This window comes from Tinamus guttatus, unplaced genomic scaffold (assembly GCF_059628265.1).
Source record: "Tinamus guttatus ecotype Peru unplaced genomic scaffold, ASM5962826v1 Tinamus_guttatus_pri_ptg000667l, whole genome shotgun sequence".
NCBI classification, from domain to species: Eukaryota; Metazoa; Chordata; class Aves; order Tinamiformes; family Tinamidae; genus Tinamus; species Tinamus guttatus.
This window is the reverse complement of record NW_028289201.1, coordinates 29390-55876: the sequence shown is the minus strand read 5'-3', so window position 1 is coordinate 55876 and position 26487 is coordinate 29390. Positions and strand designations below refer to the sequence as shown.

The following is a 26487-nucleotide window of genomic DNA, read 5'->3' as shown; positions in this document are numbered from 1 at the left end:
GGACTGCCTCAATCACCTCCCTTCACCTTCCTTGAGTGTCTTCCCCTTTGACGAGTACCTAAAGCATTTTCCTTGCCCTTTTCGCAAAGGTGCAATGTGTTTTCTCCCCTCACAGACCACTCCTGTGCCCTCCAGTCCCTTCAGGAGCATTTAGATGCCCTCCAGCCACATCTCTTCCCACTACCATCCATATCTCCTCTGACCCTCCTTTCTCCTTGCCTCGTGCTCACATGCTCTTCAGTCACCAGACAGCAGTGATTTCCTCTCCTCACTTCCTCTCCTTGCATGTTCAACGTCCCTTCTTCCCCCTTTCTCATTTGCTATCTTTTCCACACCTCCCCACTTGGCACTAGGCTATCCCCTAGTTGCCACCAGACACCTTCAGATCCCTTCCATTGCCCACTATCAGATCTCCTCTTTTGCCATGCTCACAATCCCATTGCCACTGCCAGAGCCTCAGCTCTCCTCCACTGCCTTGCTTCTGCCATAGGATCAGACAGCACACCGGATCTTGAAGACACCTGCCCTTCCAAATGGCTCCACATGGACGCACTGCCAAGCACAGCTGGGCTACTCCAGCTGGGAGAAAGCACCGGGTCTTTATTGGGCACTGCCCAGGCCTCAAGAGCATTTGCAGAGGCCATGCTCTACTAAGGGCTGTCCTGGTGCAGAAGCGGCAATGCTGGCAGCAGCAGTGGGAATTCCTGCACCAACACGCTTCTGCGCAGCCCCACCACTGCCAGCCCTGCTGTTTCTCTCGGTCCCCTCAAGGCTTCAGGACCTTCAGGACCGTTTTGCAGGTCTGTGTGGTTCAACTCGGCCGTACTGCTCCCACGTCCGCCGGGCTGCCACAAACGACTCATACTTTTGACGGTGCTCTTGCAATTCCATCTTCTTCCCAACACTGAAGAGGAAGCAAAAACTCCTCAATTTTGCATAGAGGCAGGAGGACAGAGACTCCTATAGACGTCTCTCACAGCCCAGGAGCCTGCTACGCTCCATCCCTCAGGCTGTCAGGCCAAGACAGCTTTTCCACTTGCCATTCTACCAAGGTAAGTGAGGAACATGCCACAGAAGGGAAATACCAATTGAAGCTGGACACATTTACCAAGAGAACTGCTGCTGGTCTATTCTCCATGGCCTGCTGCTCTCCAGACTCCTCCATTCCTCAAGGCAGGCTCCTGAGGACTGCAGCCCTTGCAGATCTTGGCTTGTTTGTCTTGGCAGCACTCTGTTGGGGCAGGCACAAATTCCCCCTCACAGCCGGGCTCCGTCCTGGCCTGCCCCTGCCCTCCCCCAGCCTCTGCACGCTGCCCTGGCAGCTACTGCTCCCTTCAACACCGCAGCAACCTCAGGCACTCGCTGGGGGCTGCCTAGAGACACCAGCATCAGGGGCTGTCCCAGGGCCTCCTCCAGGTACCGAGAAAGCAGAAGCTCCCGCATCCTCCTCAGGGCTAAGCCAGGGGGATCCTTGACCCTGCAGCACAGCCGTCCCCGCTGCTCCACTCCCCCATGCCTTTGAGACACTTCGCACACACTTACATTTGCCGAGACGTTTCCAGCCTCGGGGCCGCTTCCTTCTCCTCCACCACTTCGGGAAGGCACAGAGACACCAAGCTGAGTCTTAGCGGGTGGCCCCGAGGCTTCTTTCTTTCTGCTTCAAGCCTTCCCTGCTCAGAGCCACCATAGATTTGGGGCTTCTGAGCTTCTGCTTTAGGTCGTGTCTAGGCAAAGAGAGAGGAGGAACAAGGCCTTGAGAACAGAGACAACAGAACGGAAGAGTCAACTCAAAAGCTATTGGCATTTGCAGACTGAAAAGCTACATCCTGCTGTGGCCATACACCTTGGCCTTTGGACGTTACGTAAATTCCGATAACCTACCCCCTCTCTTATCCGCCTGTCCACAACAGGGAGTCCGGATTCAGCAGCCTTCCTGTCTACGTTGCCTCCTTTCTGCACACTGCTCCTCCTTACTGGTGGCAGTGCGCTGCAGATAGAGCACACACGCAGCTCATGTCAGCACGTTCTCTAGCCTGCGCTCACACACCAAGCCCATCAAGAGCATGGCCGTCCCCAGAACCTTTCTCCAAGAGCCTCACCTCACTGAAGGCAGTGATCCTTTTGTCCCCTGCGCATCACTGGTGTGTGCGGGAGAAAGACGTGGCCGGGAGAGAAGGCGCTTACTAGTGAGGTCTCCTGGAAGCACACAACAGGGAAGCTCTCCACAACTGCATCTCCAGCACACGAGCCACCAGAACAACAACTCAGCAGTGCTCAGGCATGAAGTGCATTGGAGAGGGCCCTGACTCCTTCTGGCCCTTTCAAACTCCCTCCATTGTCCTAGCCTCTCTTTCCAGAACATCCCCTTCCTCCCAGAGGGATTGCACCCTTCTGCTTTCTTTGCTCCACATTCTGACATGCAGCCTTCACTGTTGCATTACCTCTTACGGGCCGGTGCTCTCCGCAGCTGCCTTTTCTTGCCTGCTTTTGCTGAAGAAGCTCTCCAGATGCAGGCACAGCTTGGCCCCGGCACTGCTTATCTGCACCCCTGGGAACCAGGAGCACGCACAAATGAAACCTCACACAGGACACGTTAACACAAACCGCCACACGCTTCCCACCCAGACACAAGTCCTAGAAGTCATGGGGCACGGCACTATCACCTCCGAGCACTACTTCAGGCAACAGGCCAAAAGGAAAAAGCTCCTTCGTGCATATCCAGGAGCACAGCATTAACAAAAGGCAGTTCTGCCATACTCTCACCTCACTCCGTGAGCTCTAGCCTGCGCCTTGCTCTTCTCCCTTTCTGGTCCCTTCACAGCACACGTGTGCTTTGACGTCACATGTGCTCGCGAGGGGACGCGCTCAGCAGCCAGAAGCCCTACAATTACAAAGCACCTCTTCACACCTGCCTTTTTGGCATGCTTGCCACACAGGGCTGGCCTGCCCATGCATGGGCTACTATGCTGCAAGCCCAGACACTGCCAGCCTTGCAGACAGCCTTCCTAGCAGCCTTTTCAGGCTGCCTGCATGCTCCATGCATCCCTTTCTAGAGCATCACGCTGCCTCTTGGGACCTTCCCCTCACACTCTTGCACTGGCCCAGATTTGGAAAAGTGCCAGCAACTCTTACGGAACCTTCTCTGCCAGCATCCTTTGCAGAGCCGCCTTTGCTTTCCTTCTTTGCCAGCGGTGGCTCTTTGGCAGCTTCTTGCATGGCTTTGGCCACGTCCTGCTCATCTGCGAACCTGCAAATCACAAGGGCACACCAACCATACCTCAGGTGGGGGGCTCACTCCAAACTGCGACACACTTCCCTCCCACTAGGAGGACTTAAGCCCACCCAGAGCATGACAGGAACTTCCCACCATTACTAGAAATGAGTCCAACAGCAACAGCTCCCTCCCGCAACTTCCACAGAACGCTTAACAAAAGCTGCTTCTGCCAGAGTCTCACCTCACCCGACGTGCTCTATGAGGGGCCTCTCCTGCCATCTCCCCATCACTCCTCTGCTTTGGCAGAACAAGCTCTTGGGAGAGGAGGCGCTCACCAACCAGACCACCTGCAAGGACAAAGCATGCAAGCTCTTCACATCTGCTTCTGCGGGACATTTCCCACAAGAGGCACGTGTTGGCCTGATCACACATGGGCTACTGCGCACGGAGCACACACTCAGCTAGGCTTGGAGGCCAGCTTGCTAGAAGATTCTTCATAGAATCACACAGAATCACAGAATGGTTGAGGTTGGAAGGGACCTCTAGAGATCACCTAGCCCTTGCTCCTTTCACACTCCTCATCTTGCCCGAGCCCCCCTTCTAAAGGACCATGGGGTTCCCTGAGCTCTCCTTAGGCCATTCTTTCGGGTGCACATTCTCCAAGTGGGGCCAGAGGGACAGTGTGGTCACTTGACAGAATCTCTTTGGCATGGCACACATTCATTCTGAGAAGGCCAACACATATAGGCTGTCTTCGCCCCTTAGGGTTGCTCTCCACGCTCGTGCTTACAGTACCTTTGCTGTCCGTCTGTTCAGGCAAGCCTTGTTCTGTACCTGCATTTTTACGTATAAATCTGGAAAGAACAAAGGTGAAACCAGTTTCAAGAAGGGGCAATCCAGTCCCAAGTAGCCTCCACTCAGCTGCTGCTCACAGAGAGGGTGGAACGCTACTGTAAGCTCTACAGTTTTGCAAAGCAGAAGTTGGTGCAAGGCAGCAGTGCATCTTAGGAGCCCTAGTGCACAGCACTCCACTGCTGGGATGGCACAAGAAACTCCATCCAAGGGCATTGTCTAGATCAGGCTGGGACACAGCTTCGCACAGATGCTTTTCAGGGAAAAAAAAAAACATGCAGGGAAGAGAAACCTCTTGAGCTTTAGCAGGGGGTTATTCAGTTTCTCTCAAAAGAAAGCAGATGAAGCTGGATGTATGCAAAGGGATCCCTAACTTCCTCTCTCCCTCTCACTGGGGAGCAATGGAAAGCAGAACCTCCTCCAGGTGACTCCACCTCAACACACATGTCTTCCCAATGAGGCAAGAATGACCACGGACTTTGCTCACACGTATAGCACCACTACTACTCCTCCTGATGAGAGAAGCCCTGGCATCTACGCCCTAGGCCCCTCTAGCTGGTCCTATGAAGCAGGAGGTAAGAAGCTGCTCAGTCAGGCAGTCAAGGCCTACACAAGGAAACATACTCACTGTGGCAACACAAAGACACCCCCAGGAGGCATCTGAAAAACAGCCGTCTCTGTGCGGGCAATGATCAAAGGCCTCAAGGCTGGTGTCTGCAAAAGTGACAGAGACGCACACGGTCACCCCCGGAAAAGAGCCCCTGGCTCACAAGGGTGGAAACTGCCTACTACTACCCACACAACAAACCGCTCCTCCACAACTCTCACACCACGGGCTCCTGCATCAACATCAGACCCTGTCCCAGCACAGACATGCTGCCCAGCAAAACCCTGAGAAGGAGCACTAATGCTGCTGGCCTTTGGTGAGGCCAGTCACAAGGAGATTCCCTCAGGCAACAAGCTCTTTCCTAAAAAGAGTTCAGGACAAGGCAGCACAGCACGAAGCTTTGCCTTTGATGGCCTTTCTGCCGGCATGGCTTACTGGAAGATGAGAGGCTGGTGGAGGGGGAAGGAGCAGCAAAACTGCCCTGTGCTTCGTCTTCTTCCCAAAGCCCTTCCCAACAGGCATGGGCTACCGCTCTGCATCCTTCCTCTGACCCAAGACAGCTGCTCTCAAAGACTCCTGTGTTGGCAAGTCTCTCCCGAAGGTGAGACAAGCTCTCTGCAGAGAGCTCCCGGGATGGCACATCAAGTCTACCCAAGGCACTCCACAGCCAGAGAGAATTCTGGGGCCTCTTTTCTAAAGAAGCAGAGGGAGCACTCAACACTTCCCAGACTTACCCGCAGGAAAGATTTTGACAGCTTTCCCGTCACATCTACTTCATTGATGAAGTCTTCAAAAAACCTCATGGTGACGTTCCTTTCTCGGCACACAAGAATGCCGATGTTCTTGAAAACGAAGTCAAAATCTTCCCCTTTGGACAAGGCCCACACAAGCAAGGTCTGAGTTGCCCTTAGACAAACGGACACCTTCTGCAGGGAAAGGTGGGTCCTCATAACCATGGTGGTAAGCTTCACTTGAGCAACTTCCAGATGCCCTGCAAAAAAAGGCAGCAGGCAACAAAGTCACTCAAAGAGCCCTTGGGCACACTCAACTCACCTGGCAGCTCAGCACACCCTCCACAGCCTTCTCAACACCCTCCCTCCCCACCCACTCCCCTTTCAGCAGAAAACCGCTTGCTTGGGGGGTACGGACCCGTCCCCAAACACCTTTTGCTCTTCCTAGCAAACTGGACATGGTTTCACAGGAATGCAAGAACCACTCCAAACACAGCCCCAGTCCTTCCTGACCCACAAGAGCCATGCAGGGCCCCCTCCAGCGGGCCACAGGGCCCTGGAGAAAACTCCTCCTCCCACCTCTGCTTCACTGCTCCCTGCAGCTCTCTTAGACCACTACTAACTACAAGCTGCCAGGCAGAGCCCTGCCACAACACGAGGGAAACACCAGCTTTGCATCACGCTTCTAACCAGGCCACGGGATGTTCTCGTAGCTGAGGTCATTCTCCTTCAGAAACGCGTTGTCCAGATGTAAGACAGGCCTCCGAACAGGGAAACTCTTGTTCCTCACAGAGCACAAGTAGTTGTCCATGATGAACATGTTTCCCACGCCTGCTAGCTGGACAGTCTGAAAAGAAGAGAGCATGTAAAGAACATGAGGCGGCTTTTCACATGCCCAAAAAGTAAGGGATAGCTTTTCAGGGCACTCAGAGGGTGCTTAAGGACTGGATCTACAATGCAGGAAGATGAGGTGCTTTGCAGGAGAGCCCTGCACTCTCTAGCCATGGCCTCTCCCACCCCTCACCTCTCAACAGCTCAGCGCTGACCCACAAGTAGGGAACACCACCCAAGGAGGTGCAAGACGTGGCAGAAAGAGCTGGCTCTGGGGCAGAACTGCAACCCACAGGCTCCTGCAGGCACATCGCTTCTGCTTTCAGAGAGGACAGCAATACGGCTGCTCAAAGGCAGCACGGAAATGGGGGCATCGGCGCTCATCAGGGTCTGAGGGAGAAGGAGCAGAGAAGCCCACCTGGTTCTGCAGCAGCGCCTGGCGGTAACACTCGCACGCGCAGTCCCAAACTTTAGCGATATCTGGGCAGGAAGAGAAAGATGGGCTGTGCTTGAAGTGCACAAGCTCACCTCCATGCCAACCCTGCCAAACCACGCAGACGCAGCAAGCGTCACCCACCACCACCACAATCCCACAAAGGACCCTTGCAGAGGAGGGCAGCGGAACTGACATTCCAACAGCCTTCCAACTACAAGCACTCCCCTGAAAAGGAAGGCACAGAGCTCTAAGAGGAACAGTTCCCAGTGCCTCTCTAGAGTCCTGCGGGAGCACCAGCTCACCTCAGCCTTCTGCCAACAGCACTGCTGCCCTTTCACATGCTCCTTCCTAAGCTTGACCCTCTCCCTGGCAAAACCGGCCAATCCATTCCCACCCCACTAAGAGGACACTCCTCTGCCCACCACCGCCTTGGACACTCAGGGACCTTTCGGACTTACTTTCCTTACGGAATCTCACGAGCCGCTGAGAGAGTGAGTGGAGGAAGTTTGAGCAAAATGACTCCATGGCTCAAGGCACAGGCCACCAGCTCCTCCGCTCCAGCACACCAAAGAGCCCAGCGCTATTGCACTGCCTCTCTTGCCCTCTCCTCCTCACTGCAGAGCAGCTGCCACGAGCAGAGGGGAGCCGAGAGCAGCCGAGTGCCAGGGCTCAGCGTGGCCTCGCACGGCAGTGTGCGTGGGGCGCCCTACTTATAGGGAAGCTCTGATGGTGATGCGGGACATCCCACTGTGACCCCAGCCCGTGTCACAAAAGGCTGCAGGGCCTGGCCACCCCCACCGTCGGGCACCTCCCTATATTTCACCCCACAAGGACAAGGGGGCAGCACTCGGCTTCCTGGAGGATGCCCCCCACGTCCCCTGCCTACCTCCCCATGATCTGCACGCCTTAGCAACAACCATCCACACCTCACGCTGGGGAGGACATTGAGGCCAAAAGAAAAGATACGTAAAGAACTGAGGAGAGGATGGTTCATCTAAGCAGCCGCAGCTTGCCACAAAACAGAGAGCTCATTCTTATTCCTACCCAAAATAAAGGAAGCCCCCCTGGTGCACAACACTGATAACTACCAGCTGCTCTGTCAGGAAAGATTCTCTCAGGAACTCCTTCCCTTGGGGAGATTCTTTCCTTTCTAAGGAGAGATTTCACAGCCCTTTGGCAGCTAGAAATCCCCCAGGAAGACAAACCTCCCAAAGACGACACTGACAGCTTTGTGTTGGGAACATTGCACGTCACCCCAAAGGGACACAAGGGCCCTGTGCAACCACAGACATCTTCAGAGCACAACTACACACTGATACACCCCCTGCCAGAGCAGAGAACACCCTCATGCCTTCTTGTTTTGCACCAAATCCAGAATTCACCTCACCAGCCCCAAGCTTGTGAGTTAAACAGGAGAATTGTGAAGAAGCTGAAAAGGGAGTTTTGCCCAACCAATTCTCAAGAGGAATTTTAAAAACATTTCAGCATTCCCAGAGCTGCCGTGTTGAAATGCATTTGTGAAATAAAATCAAAGGAAAACAAACCTTTTTTTTTTTTTTTTTTTTTTTTTTTTTTTTTTTTTACTTCACTACAAACATTCCTGTGAAGCACGAATACCGCTGACGGGCTTGCATGATATCATGATTTTGCCCAAGAAACAGTCCCAGGAGCAAATGAGTTGAGCAAGTCCCAAATTAGTTGAGCAAGGTCTGTGGGGTGGTGGGAGGGTGCCAGTAGCCCCTCTGAGACATGCTCTGTGACACGCTCTGGGACACTGAGGGACACGGCGCCTCACACCTGCCCTCAGCCCAGGGTGTCCCCACACTGCCCAGAGCTCCGGGTCCTTCCTTCCTCCTAAATACGACAGCCAGAGAAAGAGCAACGCACGGCTGTTACCGGTTTAGAGGCTTTCCAGTGAATCGCAGTCCATGGCCCCAGTTTGTGCTGGTTCATCCTGTGCGTCTTTGGTGCTGTCTTTGAAAAGGGCCAAAGCCCCAAACAAGTGCCAAAGCACAGCTGCCCACACAGCTCTGACCAGGACGGAGAGCTGTCAGTCCCGCTGTGCTGCACAAGCGCCTTCTCCAGCAGCCACTGGAGAACTTCCATAGCCCGTGGTACTGCCTGCAGCAGGGGGAATGGACTGGAGGGCTCTGTCAGCAGCTCCTGGACGCTGCATGTGCTCAGGGCTGGGGCTGCTCTCCAGGACGTGTGGGGCGATCTCTGCACTCTCTCCTGGGCTCTGAATGTAATCAGCATCAGGGTCACCTGAGTGTTTTCTCTACCTAACTATTACCAATGATTAGATTTTTTAGCTTTAATCAGCCCCTGGTGAGTTGTTGTAGTTAATGGCCTCAGAGGGATCCAGTAATGTCTACAAAACTTTAGGGTTTCCTTCTGACTTTGACTTCTTCACTGATTTCTTCAATCTCCTTTCAACAGCTGCAGTTCATGGACTCAGCTCCAAGTACTGCATGAAGATCATTAAAAAGCAAAAAGCCCTGATAAACCCGAACTCTCCCTGCTATTTTCTTCAAGTGTCCATGGCTAATTGGTGAGGCTTGGGGAGTGTAGCTGAAAGCTGAAGAAAACAAGTATATACAAGTATTTCATCTTTTTAAAGTTTTCTATTATTATTCTAAAGAATAAGTGACAGCACAAGATCCAATTCATAGCCATCCAGAGTGACTCCTAATGAAGTCAGAACATGTAGGAAGAGCAGCATCCCAGAGATCAGATACCGTACGCACAGTCTTTCTCCCCACCTCCCCATCCCTACTATTTCCCTCATCAGCCTCTCAGGAATTTAAATCACTCATGTTCAAAGCTAGCCTTAGTCCACCTAAGTCTTCACTCAAGGTTATAGCTCCCCTGCCCCAATTCTCACCTGCTTTACTTAGACATTTGGCTGCCAACAGACACAGGGAGATCTTCTTTTAGTTACAAAGAAACAAAAAAAAATAAAGCAGAGTATAGCTTCATTCACAATAATGACACTCTTTGAATGTATGCTAGGTCCATACAATCCGTACATATAGTAAGAACTTGGCTAATGGGGCAGACTACAGGGAGACAGAGCAAGCCTTAACCGCCCTAAAGGGCAAACCAGCTACCAGGTTTCTGAGTATACAGAGTATTGGGAGGAGTCACAATGTGTCCAGATAGAGCACTAAAGGGGATGTTAGAAATTGTCACTTTAAACAGGACATGTGGGAATGGGAGACTTACATAGATGCATAGGAGACAGAGAAGAGAATGGGCCCAGACCCCCGCTTACAGCATCACTGATGAGCTGCCACAGACTGAACAAGCAACCCAAAGAAGTCCTTCCTTTGGCAGTCACCTGGAAAGCCGCATCTCTGGCAAGGTTCCAGGGAGATGGGTGTTCTCTTCTTTAAGATGGTCCCCAGGAGTATGCAGAGAGGAGGAAGAGCACAAAGGCAGGTTGCAGGGATATTCGCCAGCTTCATCAGCTGCAGAGCAGGGAGCTGGTCATCTCACAAACTGCTGATTGAGTTAAATGAGACAAGGGCCCCTGCAGCAGAGCCCAGCCCCACCGGGGCAGCCAACGCATCCCGGGGCCCCGACCTGCCCCACACACGGGGCCCGGCTGCTCCCAGCCCCGCGACGGCCCGCGCGGCCCCGCAAGATGGCGCCACCCACGGCAGGGGAGGGCGGAGCTGCCCGCGGGGCAGGAGGCCGCAGCGTTGCCATGGCAGCTGACAGCCAATGGCTGCCCTGGGCACGATGAGGTCACTGCTGCCGCAGCCCCTGATAGGCCAGCTGCAGGGAGAGGGCGTGGCTGCTGCTTGGGAGGTCCCCGCTGCGGGCAGAGCTGATTGGGCAGCAGCAGGGCTGGCTCTGCCTGGTGACTGTGAGGTCACCGCTCCCGCAGCGCCTCATTGGGCAGCAGCCGGGCCCTGCGGGGCTCTGCGCTGCTGAGATCATCTCCGCGGAGCAGCTGCTGAGCCCGGGCTGGGCTCCTGGCGGGGAAGGGCTGGGGAGGCCATTGCTGCCCTGGAGGGCAGGGCCAGAGAGCTGGGCGGGACGGCGCTGTGACGTCATGTCTTTGTGAGTGCCTGATTGGCCGGCAGCAGGCAGGCAGGCGTGGGCGGTGGGTGGGGGGTCTCTGTGGTGAGAGGAGCTGAGAGGGCAGCAGTGGTTCCTGTGTGGGGAAGGGGGTTGAGGAAGCTGCTGTCTCTGAAGGCCTCAGGCAGCATCAGGGATGTGCTGGGATTGCACCTGTGAGGTCACCTCCATGTGAGGAGATGAGAGGTCGGGAGAAGTCCCATGTGCCTGTTGGAAGGTGCTGGAGGTCTAGAAGAGAATGGAAGAGGTGGAGAGTTGGGCTTCCTGCATCTTGGGGCACTTTGGGCTGTCCTGTCTGGTGCCCTGTGTGGTGCTTATCCGTGTGTGTCCTTCATGCAGAGGCAGGTGTAGGCTGTCAGCCTTCGGGTTAGGTGTGGAGGTCGTGGAGAGCTGCAGTGCTGGATGGCCCCAATGTGTCCCCAGGGTCTTGGTGCTCTGAAGGGAGGAGGCGTCTGGAGAGAGCAGCACTCTGCTCCCAGAGCCCAGCTTGCCACCCCAGGGTCCTTCTGGGAGACCAGGGATACAGAAACATTCTCCGATCTCCATCTTCAGGGATAATCCAGACCTCTGCTGGGACCTGCCTTCAGCAAGCCCTTGAATCCTCCAATGCAGGCACAAGGAATCTGCTCTTCTGAGACAGGCTGCACTGGCTCTTTGCTGTTAAAGTCTTCAGCAAAGTTTCTTGCTCTGTGCTGCTTGAGATGGAAATGATACATCAGAAAAGAATCAATGTGCCCTTAACACATCTTTCTTCTAGAGGGCTTTGGCTGGGACACTGATTCCTGCCAGACTCAAAACCATGGGTCAATTCAGGTAGCAAACGTGGGGAAGTTTTTCCAGATTCCATGAATTTTGCCAAGCTTTCCTTTGTCTGACCCAGAGGAAATCCATTTATTATCTTGGACCTTAGTTGATCCTTGGGCTTTTCCATGACACCTCCAAGTAGTGTTTCTCCCCTGAGTGTAGTTCCTGGCACTCGGTCTGTCTTTCGGGTCCGTAGAGCACCTTGGATCACCCACACATTTTTGCTTCTGGGCGCCTCAGGACATGCCCACACACTGCAGTGCTGCCGTATGGAGCCCGTAAGGCACTGCTGGCCTCAGGAGCTGCATTTTGACTTGTTCACAAGGTGGTGAGATGACCATCTCCCAGCTGCTGAAGCTTGTGATCATCCCTACAACTAACGTTCCTCTCCTCCTAGTCTTTGCACAGTCCTGGGCCCAATCTTGCAGAAGGGAGACTCCATTCCCCTTGGAGCCTGTCAGAGATGGGACTTTCCAAGCCCCTGCAAAGGGAAGCATGGCTTTACTCATTTATTTGTTACTTATTCAGCCTTTATCATCCTGTCTATGGCACATTGAGCACCCCTTTGAACCTTGGAGTTTCTACCCTTTCTCCTCTCCTCTCTCCCCTGTCTCCTCCATGTCTACTCAGTTAGCAGGGCCATGGGAAGTGCTGGTTTAGGGAGCTCCCTTGAAGCTCTAAGTTGTGCAGCTGAAGGCTTGATGGAGGCCTTCCTTTGACATCCCCATGTTGTGCTTGGGTCGCTCTGAGCAGCCAAGAAAATCCCTCTTTTCTAGGGACTTGCATCAGAGCGTTTTGCCTGCTTTTGTACAGAAACACACAGAGGTCTACGATTGCCAAGAGCAGCACGGCCCACGTCATGGCCCAGGACGCCTAGGAGTTGTGTGGCTCTCCCATTCCCACATGTCCTGCTTAAATTGACAAGTTCTAACGTGACCTTCACAGCACACAAGGCGGACATTGTAAAGCTCCAGCACTGGGAATCCTCCTGTTACCCTTTATTCACTCAACAACCCAGCTGCTGATTTGCCCTTCAGGGAGTTTAAAGCTTGCTCTGCTTTCCAGGAGCCTGTCCCCCACGTTCTGCTTATATCCAGCCTTTCCTGTCTCTCCAAAAGATATCCAGTAAGGCTCTTCCCTGCAGCAGGGGGACCTCATTGTTGGGATCTTGGACTTAGTCCACAGCCAAAGAGAATAATTACACTTTATGAAATCATTCCTGCTCTGTTTCTCTTTCTATGCAATTAAGAAAAATCCTGTGCCTATTTGCAGCAAGTTCTCTAAGGAAAGCAAGTGTGAGCTGGGGCAGATGAACTGCAACCTTCAGTTGCAGACTTCAGTGGAATAGGAAAGCTTCTAACAAGAGTGAGGGAAGTCCCCTGTGGCTGATGAGAGAAATGGAAGGACTGGGGAGGGGTGGAGGAAGAGTGTCCGTATGGTGCCTTAGCTCCATGACACGCTTTTCCTCTATCATGTCCAGACTTCATTAGGAGTTACTCTAGACTGACATCAGCTGGAGAATGTTGCTGTCACTTGCTCTAAAATTATAATAATAATGATAAAAGCCTTTAAAAGGAGAAATACTCATAGTTATTTATGTCTCCACCTTTCAGCTACACTCCTGAAATGTCTCCAATTAGCCATGCAAGACTTGAAGAAAATTACAGGGAGAGACATAGTTGGTCAGAACTTTTTGCTTTTTAATGAGTCCCCTGGTGTGTTTGGTGCTGAGCCTATGAACTTCAGTTACTGAGAGGAGGCCGAACAAAACATTGAAGAATTCCAAGTCAGAAGCAACCTCCAAAGTTCTGTAGAGCATTAATGGGTCCCACTGAGAGTCGTTAGCAGCAAAGACTCCCCAGCTGATTAGAGCAGAAAATCGTAATCACTGGTAACAGGCAGGCAGAGGAAATGTGCAAGGTGGTTCTGATGCCACATTAACCCTTGATGTGTTTTATCAGGCAAAATGTCCAAGCTCGGTCACTGAGCTTCTGGGAAGGGAAATCCTTTCCCCACGTTTTCGGGGTCATCCTGGGGTCAGTGTGTGAGTGGGGGTGTGCAGTGCTCAGTGCAGGACAATGATACGACACCTTTCAGGGTGTTGTCAAGGGGGACAAGGAGGTCCCAGGGTCTCCTGGCAGGCCTTGGTGGCAGAGACAACAGCCATAGCCAAGAGGATGCCGCCCTCCTTTGGGGTCCTTGAGCTTTGGCAGTGCCTTAGGCTGTCTCCAGCAGAGCCTGTCCTGTGCTGGCTCCTACCTGCAGTTGTGCCCATGCAGCCTGTAAACACCCAGCCCACTTCCCCACTTTGGTCTCACACGGGATCTCCTTCCCTTCACTGATGTCTCTCCATCCCCATGGCTGTTCCTTGTAACACAAAGCCAAGGGATGATCCTTGCCTCGGGCTGGGTGGCCTGTTGCACTGCAGCATTAGCCTTTCAAGTAACATTACCTCATCCTAAAGCCCGATCAGAAATTCCCAAGCTGGGGATATTTCAGGATATTTCATCTTTTCATGCTGCTTCCCACTGCCAAGGAAATCTCCTGGCAGCCCCATAGTGTGGGGAAGAAAATAACCTTGTCTATCAAAACAGTGGAACATGAGGAACTGAGGACTGACCTGAAGAGAAGGGCCTGCATGTTACAAGGGAGGCCATATGAGCCAGATGTGCATGTTCACGTGAATAAGGCCAGACACCTATGGGGCTGCATTAGTAGTAGCATGGCTACCTAGAGGAGGGGAGCTGTTATCCCTCTCTAAGGGGGTCTTTGCATGAAGGCAGTGGTGGGAATCAGTTTTGGGCAACAGGTGTGAAAACTGAGGTGTCCTAGGGTGCTTGCCCACCAACCATTTCTGGAAGGCCTGATTTTTCTCTTGTTTCCCTTTTGAATGTGCTAGGAACATGGTGGCTGTGCTGGACACCCCATGCATCTGACATGACCGAGTAGGCCTGTTGTCATTTCATAGAATTTCATTAAACCAACGATCTGCAGTGAGTTATGCAAGGTCTTTGCAATGTCTGGTTCTGCAGAAGTCTGAGTGAGTGGAGCTCTAGAGGGTCATAGGCACTGAGATGTCAGATGGCCAAGAAGATTCTCCACCTGGCTGATGCAGGAGATGGACATGGGTCTCCTCATTGCTCTCTCAGAGCAAGTAGACACTTGCACAAGTCTTGGACCAACCTTTGTCCCTTCTGAAGTCCAAAGGGGTGAGTGTGCGTGTGTAGCTGACTCCCTGCCACCATCTCCACTGACTAAAACGGGAGCTTGGACAAGAAGCTCCCATGCACATAGCTGTTTTCTGGACCCCAAAAGCTGGGCAGATAGAATCCTCTTCTGAGATTGTGGAGTGTTAGATGTGCTGGCATTGGATGTCCTGCTGTACTCCTCCAAATGAGGTCCTGAAGCATAAGGAAATGAACTTGCACTGTTCTCTGTCCCTGTGCATGTGTTCCGTCTGCTTATGAGATGGGAGCAGGGTCTTGTAGAGCAGGACACGTCCACCTCTCTTAGATAACCATCCGCTGATGAGACCAAATGCAATGTCTCAGTCTCTCTCCACGGCTAACAGAGAGACCATTGGTGACCATTTTGTGGATGTGAGTGGACATTTGCCAGGGGTGGCAGGGGTGACCTTTCAGTACCTTTCAGGAAGCATCAGCCCTGGAGGCCCATGATCATCTCGGAAATGCACAGGGGACAGAAAATGTCCCATCTCCAGCTGGGTCCCTGCTCCTGAGCTGGGCCTGGCTCCTGGGACTGCGGGAGCCCATGGCAACCTGGCAGGAGCTGCAGAGAGACAGCTCTGCCCAGGAGCAGCTCCTCATAAAGGAGCACCAAGACTCAGGGCACTGCCCGCAGGCACCAGGCTGGGACGAGTCGCTCATAAGTGAAAGGCAGTCGGGAATGGGAGGACACCCGAGAATCTCAGTGCAGGGAGAAATCTTCTGAGCCCTTGACACGGTAAGTCTGTGTCTGTGGGGCAACAGTGCTGTGGGTCCTGGAGGGATCTTCCGAACCTGGCACAGCACCTTCAGATCAATAGGATGTGTCAGGGTGTCTCTCCCCGCCTCTCCTGTTTGAATTAGGGGGTTGCTTTAGAGCAGGGATTCCCAGCCACACGTTCAGAGGGACAGGGCATCACAACTGCCTTCTCCCTGGATGCACCCAGGTGCTCATGGTCTGTAATACAGAGCCGTGTCCCAGTACCCCAGGGTGCTGCGTGCCCGGGGCAGTGACTCTGCCCCCTGCGAGGGTCGGCACTCAGCCTGCCCCGGGAAAGCCCCACGGTGCTGCAGGGAGATGCTCTGGGTGGGAGGAGAGACCCCCATCGGGGCAGGCTCATTTTCTGAAGGAGCCTGTCCAAGAGGACAGTCAAGGCAGTGTTAATGTTAAAGACAAGGAGCTTTCAGGAGTCTGTTTTCAGTTTTGTCCTTTTTGTTAAGGGCCAGGGGTGTATGGAAAGGAGATGCCAGGTTGGGGCAGGAGACTGAGACTCCCAGTCCCTTAAATGGAGAGATCTGTGGGGAACCTCAGCAAGTCCCTTACCCCTCCCTGACTGCAGACAGCACCAGCATCACCTTCTCTGGCCTCACCAGGGTCTGGCTGACCTTCTCCTCCCCACCGGCAAACACAGAGATGTCCCTGGGCTGCTGCAGAGCAGAGTGAGTGTCCAGAGGATGGGGCAGTGTCTGTGACACTGACAGGGAGAAGACATGGGGCAGAGGAAGAGCTGCCAGCAGGAAAACCTCCAGCAGTGGAGATACAATCAGCAAATGGGAGGGAACTATAATTGCTATGAGAGGTGGGATTTGGATCAACCCAGTCAGTCCCTGCAATGCAGACTTCTTCCTCTAAGCAAAACCCCGTGTCTCCTCTCCCACCCCTCAAGGCCATGGAGTCCTGGCCACGAGCCCCCTCCTTGGTAGAAGAGGGGCTGTGTCTCTCCTGCAGCCTGGTCCTTTTCCAGTGCAGGACAAGGGGACTGAGAGGGACTGTCCTCAGATGTCACTGTCTGGGGGGTGGCGTGCACAGCTGGGGGAGGTGAAGGCTTTCCTCAGTGCTCCTCTGTCTGCTGCTCTTTACTTTGCCTTGCCAGAAGGTTCATACTGTTGCTCTTCATTCCTTCACCTGCCTGTGCTGATCTGGTTTTGCTCTCTGGAGCTAAGGAGGGGAATTCAGCTGCAGTTCAGGCAGTAACTTCCCTCTCCCACTGCATTCCCTGAAGCAACAGTGAAGACATTTAGGTGATTTGAGGATGTTATCCGTCTTAGTGGAAATGAGATGCCCAGAAGGGGTCAGTTCAGCCCCTGCCTTCACTGCACTGTTCCTCTCCCTTGCTGGAGTGGGAACAGCGGTGACTGATTCAGGTCCAGACACCTCTGTTGAAGAGAGCAAACTGGAAGGGGGGTTAGATTAATCCCTCCCAGTGATCTTCCCTCTCAAACAGAGCTGTCCTGAGTGTGGCCTCTCTCCCTCTCCCTCTCTCTCTCTGTTGCAATAGTAAGTGGAGAATATTCCCACTTCCCTTCACTCCACACTTCACCAAATCCCCTTCACTCAGGTCACAGTTCCCATCCCCAGGTGTCCCCTGCAAATGCATGAGTCAATTTGACACCTCCGTTTACACCCCCCAGTAGAGCAGGACTGACTGCCCTGGAGGCAGGCAGAGAGGCAGAGCACACTCACCCAGCACAAACCAGAGGTCAAGAAAGGGAGTGGGACAGGTAAAGGAAAGGACCCATGTGGGGGTACCATGAGGAGTGGAATGGATTTTTATTCAGAGAAGCTTGTTCTAACTTTAACTTGTTGATGCTTTTTCCTCATTGGAGAGTGCACTAAATCAAGATTAAATGTCCAACAGCAGCTCCTTCAGTGAGTTCCTCCTCCTGCCATTCGCAGACACATGGGAGCTGCAGCTCTTGCACTTCTTGCTCTTCCTGGGCATCTACCTGGCTGCCCTCCTGGCCAACGGCCTCATCATCACAGCCGTAGCCTGCGACCACCGCCTCCACACCCCCATGTACTTCTTCCTCCTCAACCTCTCCCTCCTCGACCTTGGCTCCATCTCCACCACTCTCCCCAAATCCATGCACAATTCCCTGTGGGACACCAGGGCCATCTCATACTTGGGATGCGCTGCCCAGATCTTTCTGTTTGTCTTTTTTATGTCAGCAGAGTATTTTCTTCTCACAGTCATGGCCTATGACCGCTACGTTGCCATCTGCAGACCCCTGCACTACGGGACCCTCTTGAGCAGCAGAGCTTGTGTCAAAATGGCAGCAGCTGCCTGGGGCTGTGGCTTTCTCCATGCTCTCGTGCACACTGGGAACACATTTTCCCTACCCCTCTGCCAAGGCAATGTGGTGGAGCAGTTCTTCTGTGAGATCCCCCAGATCCTCAAGCTCTCCTGCTCACGCTCCAACCTCAGGGAAGTTGGGCTTCTTGTGGTTAGTATCTGTTTAGTCTTTGGGTGTTTCATTTTCATTGTTGTGTCCTACGTGCAGATCTTCAGAGCTGTGCTGAGGATCCCCTCTGAGCAGGGCCAGCACAAAGCCTTTTCCATGTGCCTCCCGCACCTGGCCGTGGTCTCTCTCTTTGTCAGCACTGACATGCTTGTCTACCTGAAGCCCTCGTCTGTCTCCTCCCCAGCTCTGGATCTGGTGCTGTCCTTTCTGTACTCGGTGGTGCCTCCAACTCTGAACCCCCTCATCTACAGCATGAGGAACAAGGAGCTCAGGGACACACTAGAAAAGATGGTTCAATGGATATGAGGTCATTGCCAATACCTGCCCCACGTTCATTCACTCATCAGAATATCCCTCATCAAGGATGTGTGTTATGCATTTATTTCCTTCTTAGTTTTCTCTTGTACATCCATCTCAGACAAATATAATAAGTAAATAAATATGTCCACTTCCCTGCATGTCTCCTTGGGAAGCTCTCCTTTAAATTGGACCCACATCCTATATTGAAGCAGGAAACCAGGCTTCTTCCCCCTTCTCCAGTAGAGAGAGGGGACTTCAGAGCCCACTGCTCGAGCTCCCTCGCGTGCCCCCAGTGCAATGAGGAGAGTTTCCTTGTGCAGTGTCTCTTCAAGAACTGGCACCAAGGGAGCTCAGGGGGACAGGGTTAGGCTCAGACGAGTACAGACGGGCTGAGACCATGGGCCCCATGTCCATTAGGAGTGCTCAGCTGTCCCAGGCACCATCAGGGTGTCATCTCAAGCCCCTCTCCTGTGATGGTGGCAGCCAGATGTCACTGTGGGCTCTTCCCTTCTGTCTCCGGTGCTGTAACCTTACAAGTGGAGGGACAGTGGAGGGGAGGAGACTCAGGCAGCAGCGTGTGGGGACAGACCCTCTGCTTGGCAATGTCACCCCCACACTCCCACAGCAGGCATTTCCTCACTGCAGCCTTCTCATGGGATCTGCAGCTTCCTGGAGACACATCCCAGCAGAGCAGGACTTTCTCTTTCTAGAGTTGTTCTCTTCATTTCCATGCTGTGCTTCTATGCTCTGTTGTGTGGATATGGCCCAGGAGTTCTCATAACCTGGTGATCCTCTGTTGTGTTGCCATGTGAACGTGTCCTGGAAGCACCAGCAGGACCAGGCACTGGGCACCCTTCTGTCAGCCCTGGCCTCCAGACTAATATTTCCTATAATTAAAGGGCATCTCCTCTGTGATATGTCTGAAACCAGGCATTTATTCACAGGATGGCTGCAATATGTCCAAGGTGGGGTGCAACCGCAGAAGGGTCTGATTTTCTGATTGTAAGATCTATGGGTTCCAGCGATGAGCTCAGAGTCCCCAGATGATTAGGGATTAGACTGGGTTTATGGTTCATCTCTCAGTGACCAGTGGAGACAGGGAACAGTCTCTGAAGTGTCTACCTGGGGCTTTCCCAGAGGAGACCACGCTGATGATAGATGCTTCTGGAGGGGCCCCCAGGAGAGCTCAGAGGATTCCAAGGGAGAGCGTGTGCCTGGGAATGGGCAATGAGTGGAGCTTCACGAAATGAGGGATGATCGACAGTGGGGTAAGCAGAAGGTAGAGCACTAAATCCAGGTGTACGTATCACAGAATCACAGAATGGTTGAGGTTGGAAGGGACTAATGGAGATCATCTAGTTCAACGCTCCTGCACAAGGAGAGACACCTAGAACACATTGCACAGGGTCCTATCCAGGCGGGTTCTGAGTATCTCCGGAGGAGGAGACTCCACAACCTCTCTGGGCACCCTGTTCCAGGGCTCTGTCACCCTCACAGTAACGAAGTTCTTCCTCACATGGCAGTGGAACTTCCTGTGTTTTAGTTTATATCCATTACTGCTTGTCCTGTCATTGGCCACTACCGAAAAGAGTTTGGACCCAACCTCTTTACCTTCTCCCCTCAGGTATTTGTACATGTTGATAAGATCCCTTCTCAATTTTCTCTTCTCCAGACTAAACAGGTCCATCTCACTTAGTGTTTTCTCATACAAGACATGCTCCAGGCTCTTAATCTTCTTTGTTGCTCTATACTTGACCCTTTCTAGAAGTTCCACATCCCTCTTGAACCGGGGAGCCCAGAACTGCACACAGTACTCCAGGTGCAGCCTCACCAGAGGTGAGGAGAGGGGCAGGATCCCCTCCCTCGACCTGCTGGCAACACTCCTCCTAATGCAGGCCAGGATCCCATTGGCCTTCCTGGCACATTGTTGGCAACTGGTTAACTTGTTGTCAACCTGGACTCCCAAATCCCTCTCTGTGGAGCTGCTTTCCAGCAGGTCATCCCTTATCTGTACAGAGTTATTTCTGTCCAGATGCAGGACCCTTAACTTGTCCTGGTTGAACCCTATGAGGTTCCTCTCTGCCCAACTCTCCATCCTGTCCAAGTTCCTCTGAATGGCAGCATAGCCCTCTGGAGTGTTGGCCCCTCCACCCAGTTTGGTATTGTCCACAAACTTGCTGAGAGTGCACTCTGTGCCCTCATCCAAATCACTGATGAATAAAGTTGAACAGCACTGGAAGCAGTACTGAGCCCTGGGGGACACCACTAGCCACAGGCCTCCACTTAGACTCAGCTCCATTTATCACAACCTTCAGAGCTCTGCCATCCAGCCAGTTCCAGGAAGAATCATGGACTCCTTGCACAGAGGGTGGACGGGGCCTCAGGAGATCTCTAGCCCAATCTCCTTGCTCACAGCCTGGTCAGCCCTAGTGTCACACCAGCTTGCTCTGTTTTCATGAACTCTGGTCTTGGAAACCTCTGAGGGAGGAGACTACACAAGCTCTCTGGACAACCAATTCCAGTTTTTCATCACAGGGTAAGTGCTCCAGCTCCCCAACTCTAGTGAGGGTCCTTGTCCTAATTTGCTCCCAGTTATCAACATCTTTCTTGTTCCAGGAAACCACACTTGGAGGCAGTGTTCTCCATGTGGTCTAATGAACACTGATTAAAGGTATTCACCATTTCCCTTGACCTCCTGGCTGTGCTGCTGCTCATAGCACCATGATTCTTACAGCCTTCTCTGCTGCCAAGGAATGCTGCTGTCTCATGTTTTTCCTCTGTCCCCCAGGATGCTCAGGTCTCTTCCAGAGAGCTGCTGCCCCAAGCTCTCTCAGCATCTCCTCACAGGAGAGATCCTCCAGTCCCTTGATCATTTTCGTAGTCCCACACTGGACTCTCTCCAGTAGTTCCATGTCCCTTTTGTAGTGGAGAGCCCAGAACTGGACACAGGACTCCTCATGTGTCCTCAGCAGGGCTAAGTAGAGGGCCAGGGTCGCCTCCCTCCATTTGCTGGCAACACTTCCTAACACACCCCGGGCACCTCTCCATGAGCATTCTGAGATGAGGCAGAGTGACTTAGCAATAACATCCACCATCTCCTGCAGCACTCTTGGGTACATCCCAATCTCCAGAAACTTGAACGAGTTTTACTGCGTAGACCATCTTTGTGGTTTGCAGGTGTTTTCCTTAAAGACCTTTTGGCTTTCCTGAACTCCTGGGCCCTTCAGAGCTGCCTTCTATGGAATCTCCCACCTGTCAGAATCTCCCACAGGTCAGATCTGTTCCTCTGAAGTCCAGGGTCTGTGCTCCACTCCTGTCCTGCCTCTACTGGACCTGGAAATCTGCTTTTCTTACAGTTGCTTAAGGAATGGTTGACAGTGAATATCACATGCCTGATGCTTTCCCAGATGTATTTCCCTGCCCACTCCCTCACCACCAAATAAGAGCCAGGGCCTGTGATCTACAGACTTTCTCACATTGCTTAAAAGGAGCTGTCATCCACCTCCTCGCCCTGACTGCATGGTCTGTAGCTCCCATCATGATGTCACCCTTACTCTGATGCTCACCCACAAGCACCTGCCCAAACTATTGCCCATCTTATGGAAGCTCTGCATGCATCTGAGCTGCCCCTCCACATAAAACAGCCTCCTCCTCCTTCCTGACAGTCTCCCCTGAAGAGCTTTTACCTCAGCAGCACAGACCTCCAGTTGTGTGAATGGTCCTAATGCATCTCAGTTATTCCAGTGATGTAGAGATCCTGTGATAGTTTATGCTGCGTATGCCAGGCTCCAGGCATTTGCATATATTTGGGCTGCAAAACATCAGGTGTGTCACAGCAAAGAGATTTCTCACAGTGAAACCTGTTACTAAGAGCCAAAGACACTGTGTGCAATGGCCCCACTTGACAGCAGACCATGCTGACTTGGAGAGCAGGTGGCAATGTAAATGGTGAGAGGATGTTCCTACTGCAAGAGCAAAGCCTGCAGTGCCCAAGACCAGGGAGAAACAGAGCTGGGCTATGCAGGAATGGCAGGAGAGGGCTTTGTTGCCTGAGCTGATTTGTAGCACTTTGTAGCCTGTGATAGAGGTGAGAGAATCTCCAGACAGGACAAGGCCTCACTGAAGGTGTTCTTGGGCTTGAGCCAGCTGTGATCCAGCCATCCTGGGGTCATCATTAGTCCCATCATATCATCCAGGGTGAAAAGAGGTTCTGTAGGAGCAATTAAGAGACCAGAGCCCAGAGCAGACACCTTGGTGTGACGTGCCTCTCCCATTTATGGAGCATGCTCGGCTGCAGGAGGGATGGACTTGGCCCAAAGACAGTGGTGGGATCCAGTTGTTTGGGCACTGGGAGGGAACCTGAGATGCCCTGGGGCACTTTTCCAGCTCCAGCTCCAAAGGGACATGGCTTCCCATAGATCCCATGCTGTGTCTGCTAGAGAAGACGTTTGGTTATGCCGGACAACACAGGCATCTGTCTTGGCCCAGCCAGCCTATTCCTGTGTCACTGAATGATATGTCTGCACTGAATTATATTAGCTTTTTGCATTGTAATGATCTGCCTGGGTCTCTGCTTTATACTACGTGGTCCTCACATAGTAGTGGAAGGCATCTGGGGCCATTTGGGATGGCAAAGGACATTTCCAACCTGGTCCTATCCAGAAGCTCCCTGAGAATGTGGGTCTCAGATTTGCTCCAGCGGAGCAAACAGACATGGGCACATTTTTGGTACCTCCTCTGCCTCTTCAACTGCCCCCAGCTGTTTGTCATTCCACCCTCCATCACCAGTGATTACAAGGGGAGCTTAGAGAAGGAGCTCCCATGCAGATGTCAGTGCTGTGCACACTTCAGCGTGGGGAAGAAGAATCCCACCTTCTGTGTGTTTGTGGAGTTCAAGGGAGGAATCTGAATCCCATCCCAGATCAGTGACTTCTGAACCAGCATGCGATGTCCACACAGGTTCATCTGAATCCATGACCCCCCTCTTTGCCCCTGTCTCTCTGTCCTACCTATGAGTGTCTTACTAACTAGGGACTTCCAGAGTGGGACCTTTTAAACTTGCATAGATAGTCATCCTCTGATGAAATAGATGGCAGGTTGGGAATTCTTCTTTCTCCACTCAGTTGGAAAGGACAACAAGTGATTATTTTAGTTTACTTAACAAACATTCCCCAGGAGGAGGGGGAACAAGGGATAGAGAAATTGATGAGTTCAGCTGTTCCTCTGCTCCTGAGCAGGGCCAGGCTCCTGGGACGGAGGCAGCTTGTGGCAGCCTGGCAGCACTGCCCAGAGACAGCCGAGTGCAGGAGCAGCTCCTGTGCCAAGAGCAGCAGGGCTGCGGGCACTGCCTGCTGCTGCGGACAGGAGAGGAGAGAAGGCAGCGAGAGGGGAACGGCAGTGTGGAGCGGGAGGACAGAGGAGAACTGGTGGAGAAATCGTCACAGCCCTTGACACGGTGAGTCTCTGTGAGGAAGGCAATGCTACTGAGGTTCCTGGAGGACTCTTCTGACCCCAATCCATTACAGATCGGGGTTTTAACGATCATTCTCTCACTTTCTCCTGTGCAGAGAATGTGGAGATGCTTCAGAGCAGCGTTCCTGCCACTCCAACACAGTGACAGGACATGCTGCTCTCTTCTCCTGGGGATGGCTGCAGGGTGTGAAACCGGGGTGAGCACTGTGGTCTGCCCAGGGCTGTAATTCAGAGCAGTGTTCCTGTGCTCCATGGTGCTGTGAGCCCAGGGCAGTGACTCTGCCACCTGTGAGTGTCAGCGCTCAGCCTGCCTGGGGAGCTCCCCATGGCACTGAGGGGAGAAGATCTGGGTTAGAAGAGAAACCCCCAGCAGGGTAGCATGAGCCTCCCATCAAGAGGATGCTGAATTTTCTGCCTTGGGGACATACCAGAGGTGACTTTTCATCAAGAACACCAAGGCAGGGAACTCCTAATAGAGAAGAGTTGTCAAGACTCTGTGCTCTCACTTTTATTCTCTTTGTGTGGTATAAAATGGACATGAATCTGTCAGATTTGGACAGGGGATGGAGGCTCATAGATGGTGACACTGAGAGAAGAGCAGTAGTGGGAGAACCTCAGCAAATGCCTTCACCCACCCCTCAGCCTACAGAACGGGCCAGCATCCCCTTTCCAGCCTCAGCAAGGTTTGTCTCACCCGCAAACACAAAGGTGCCCTGGGCAGGATCCTGGCCCCAGCGGGTGTCTGCAGGGCAGAGCCGAGGGCCCAGCGGGTGGGATGGGGTCTGTGAGCACAAACAGGGCAGACATGTAGGGATGGAGGAACAGCTCCCACAGGGACGGCTCCCCGTGCAGCAGAGTCATGGCCAGAGGGTGAGAGGAAACTGTCACCTCCAGCACCTCCTCTCCTGTGCCCACCAGCACAACCCTCTGCTCTGCAAGCTGCGGCATCCAGACCTTTCCTTGGCAGATGGACATGAAGGAGGCACACCTGAGACCTCCCTTTCCCCAGCCCTGCCTGGCCCTGATTCTCTCAGCACAGCTATCAGGGTGTTGCTCTGTGTTTCCCACCGGCCTGTGTCCGTCCCTTGGACTCTCTGGGCAGGGGGTTTCTGCTGCAGCCCAGACACTGACCCTGTGGGTCCTGCCATGCAGATGTGTCCTTGTGTGTGAGGTGCCCAATACCCCTCTGCCCTGTGGTGCTTGGAGCCAGGTACTGTGAGCGTCTGTGCATGAGCCAATTCTCCCTTGAGGACACCTCATCCTTCAAATATTTTCTCTCTATTTTAGTTGGTTGGGCTGCAAGCTGCCCTCCAGAGGGGCACACCTCCCCCATTATGGGTGAATCTTATGGAGGGGCTCCATGGAGAAGCTCTCCAGGTACTGAGGCCCTGGAATTGCTGCTGGCAGCTGGATGCGGGCAGCTGGAATAGGCCCAATGTGCTTCATGCTTGAAAAGGAGGGCTGAGACCTTCCTCAAGAACTGTGAGACAGGGCACTGGGTTGGGTGATCTGCACTTTGAACCTGGATTCCTCTACACTCCATGGTGTGATTTCTTTCTATGGTAAAATGAGTGAAATTGTCCTCCGCATCAGAGGAGCGAACACAGGGCAGCTGGGAACAGGTCAGCTCTTCTCACTCTGCATTAATGCTATAGTGATCCCTTTTACCCCTCTATAACCACAGCCATTTATTCAGAGTATAGTAGGAATGCTGAGGATTTCTGTGTCCTCATGGAAAACTCACCCAGCACCAACCAGAGCTCAAGACACAGACCTCAATAACTTGAGACTTGACTGAAATGGGAATTCATAAAGTTTGTGAGCTAAAGGAAGGCTTATGAGAAAGATTTACACATGGAAATCTGTTCTAATTTCTCAACAACTCTTTTTCCTCTCAGTCCTTCAGTGGCCTGAAGGAGCGAATGTCCAACAGCAGCTCCCCCAGTGACTTCCTGCTCCTGCCATTCACAGACAGGAGGGAGCTGCAGCTCTTGCACTTCTCGCTCTTCCTGGGCATCTACCTGGCTGCCCTCCTGGCCAACGGCCTCATCATCACAGCCGTAGCCTGCGACCACCACCTCCACACCCCCATGTACTTCTTCCTCCTCAACCTCTCCCTCCTCGACCTGGGCTCCATCTCCACCACTCTCCCCAAATCCATGCACAATTCCCTGATGGACACAAGGGCCATTTCCTACTTGGGATGTGTTGGGCAGGTCTTAAGTTTTACTATTTTTGTATCAGCTGAGCTTTCTCTCCTCACAGTCATGGCATATGACCGCTACGTTGCCATCTGCAGACCCCTGCACTATGGGACTTTCCTGGACAGCAGAGCTTGTGTCAAAATGGCAGCAGCTGCCTGGACCAGTGGCTTTCTCAATGCTCTCCTGCACACTGGGAACACATTTTCCCTACCCCTCTGCCAAGGCAATGTGGTGGAGCAGTTCTTCTGTGAAATCCCCCAGATCCTCAAGCTCTCCTGCTCAGACTCCTACCTCAGAAAAGTTGGGCTTCTTGGGGTTAGTGGCTGTTTATGCATTGGATGTTTCATTTTCACTGTGGTGTCCTATGTGCAGATCTTTGCTGCTGTGCTGAGGATCCCCTCTGAGCAGGGCCGGCACAAAGCCTTTTCCATGTGCCTCCCACACCTGGCCGTGTTCTCCCTTTTTGTCAACACTTCATTTTTT

At 53.0% G+C, this 26487-nt stretch overlaps 1 protein-coding gene across 1 annotated transcript in view; it reads right to left on the bottom strand.

Annotated features, from left to right (window-relative positions):
- Positions 1-2444: 2444 nt before the first annotated feature.
- Positions 2445-26487, bottom strand: part of LOC148591933 (olfactory receptor 14A16-like) — a 43396-nt gene continuing 19353 nt past the window's right edge. Inside the window, exons 2-7 of the mRNA XM_088536431.1 lie at positions 6654-6715; positions 6095-6251; positions 5408-5664; positions 4695-4780; positions 4010-4068; positions 2445-2548 (exon numbers count right to left, since the gene is read on the bottom strand). Of these exons, the coding sequence (XP_088392557.1) occupies positions 2445-2548; positions 4010-4068; positions 4695-4780; positions 5408-5664; positions 6095-6251; positions 6654-6715 (725 nt within the window). The remainder of the gene's footprint in view (positions 2549-4009; positions 4069-4694; positions 4781-5407; positions 5665-6094; positions 6252-6653; positions 6716-26487) is intronic.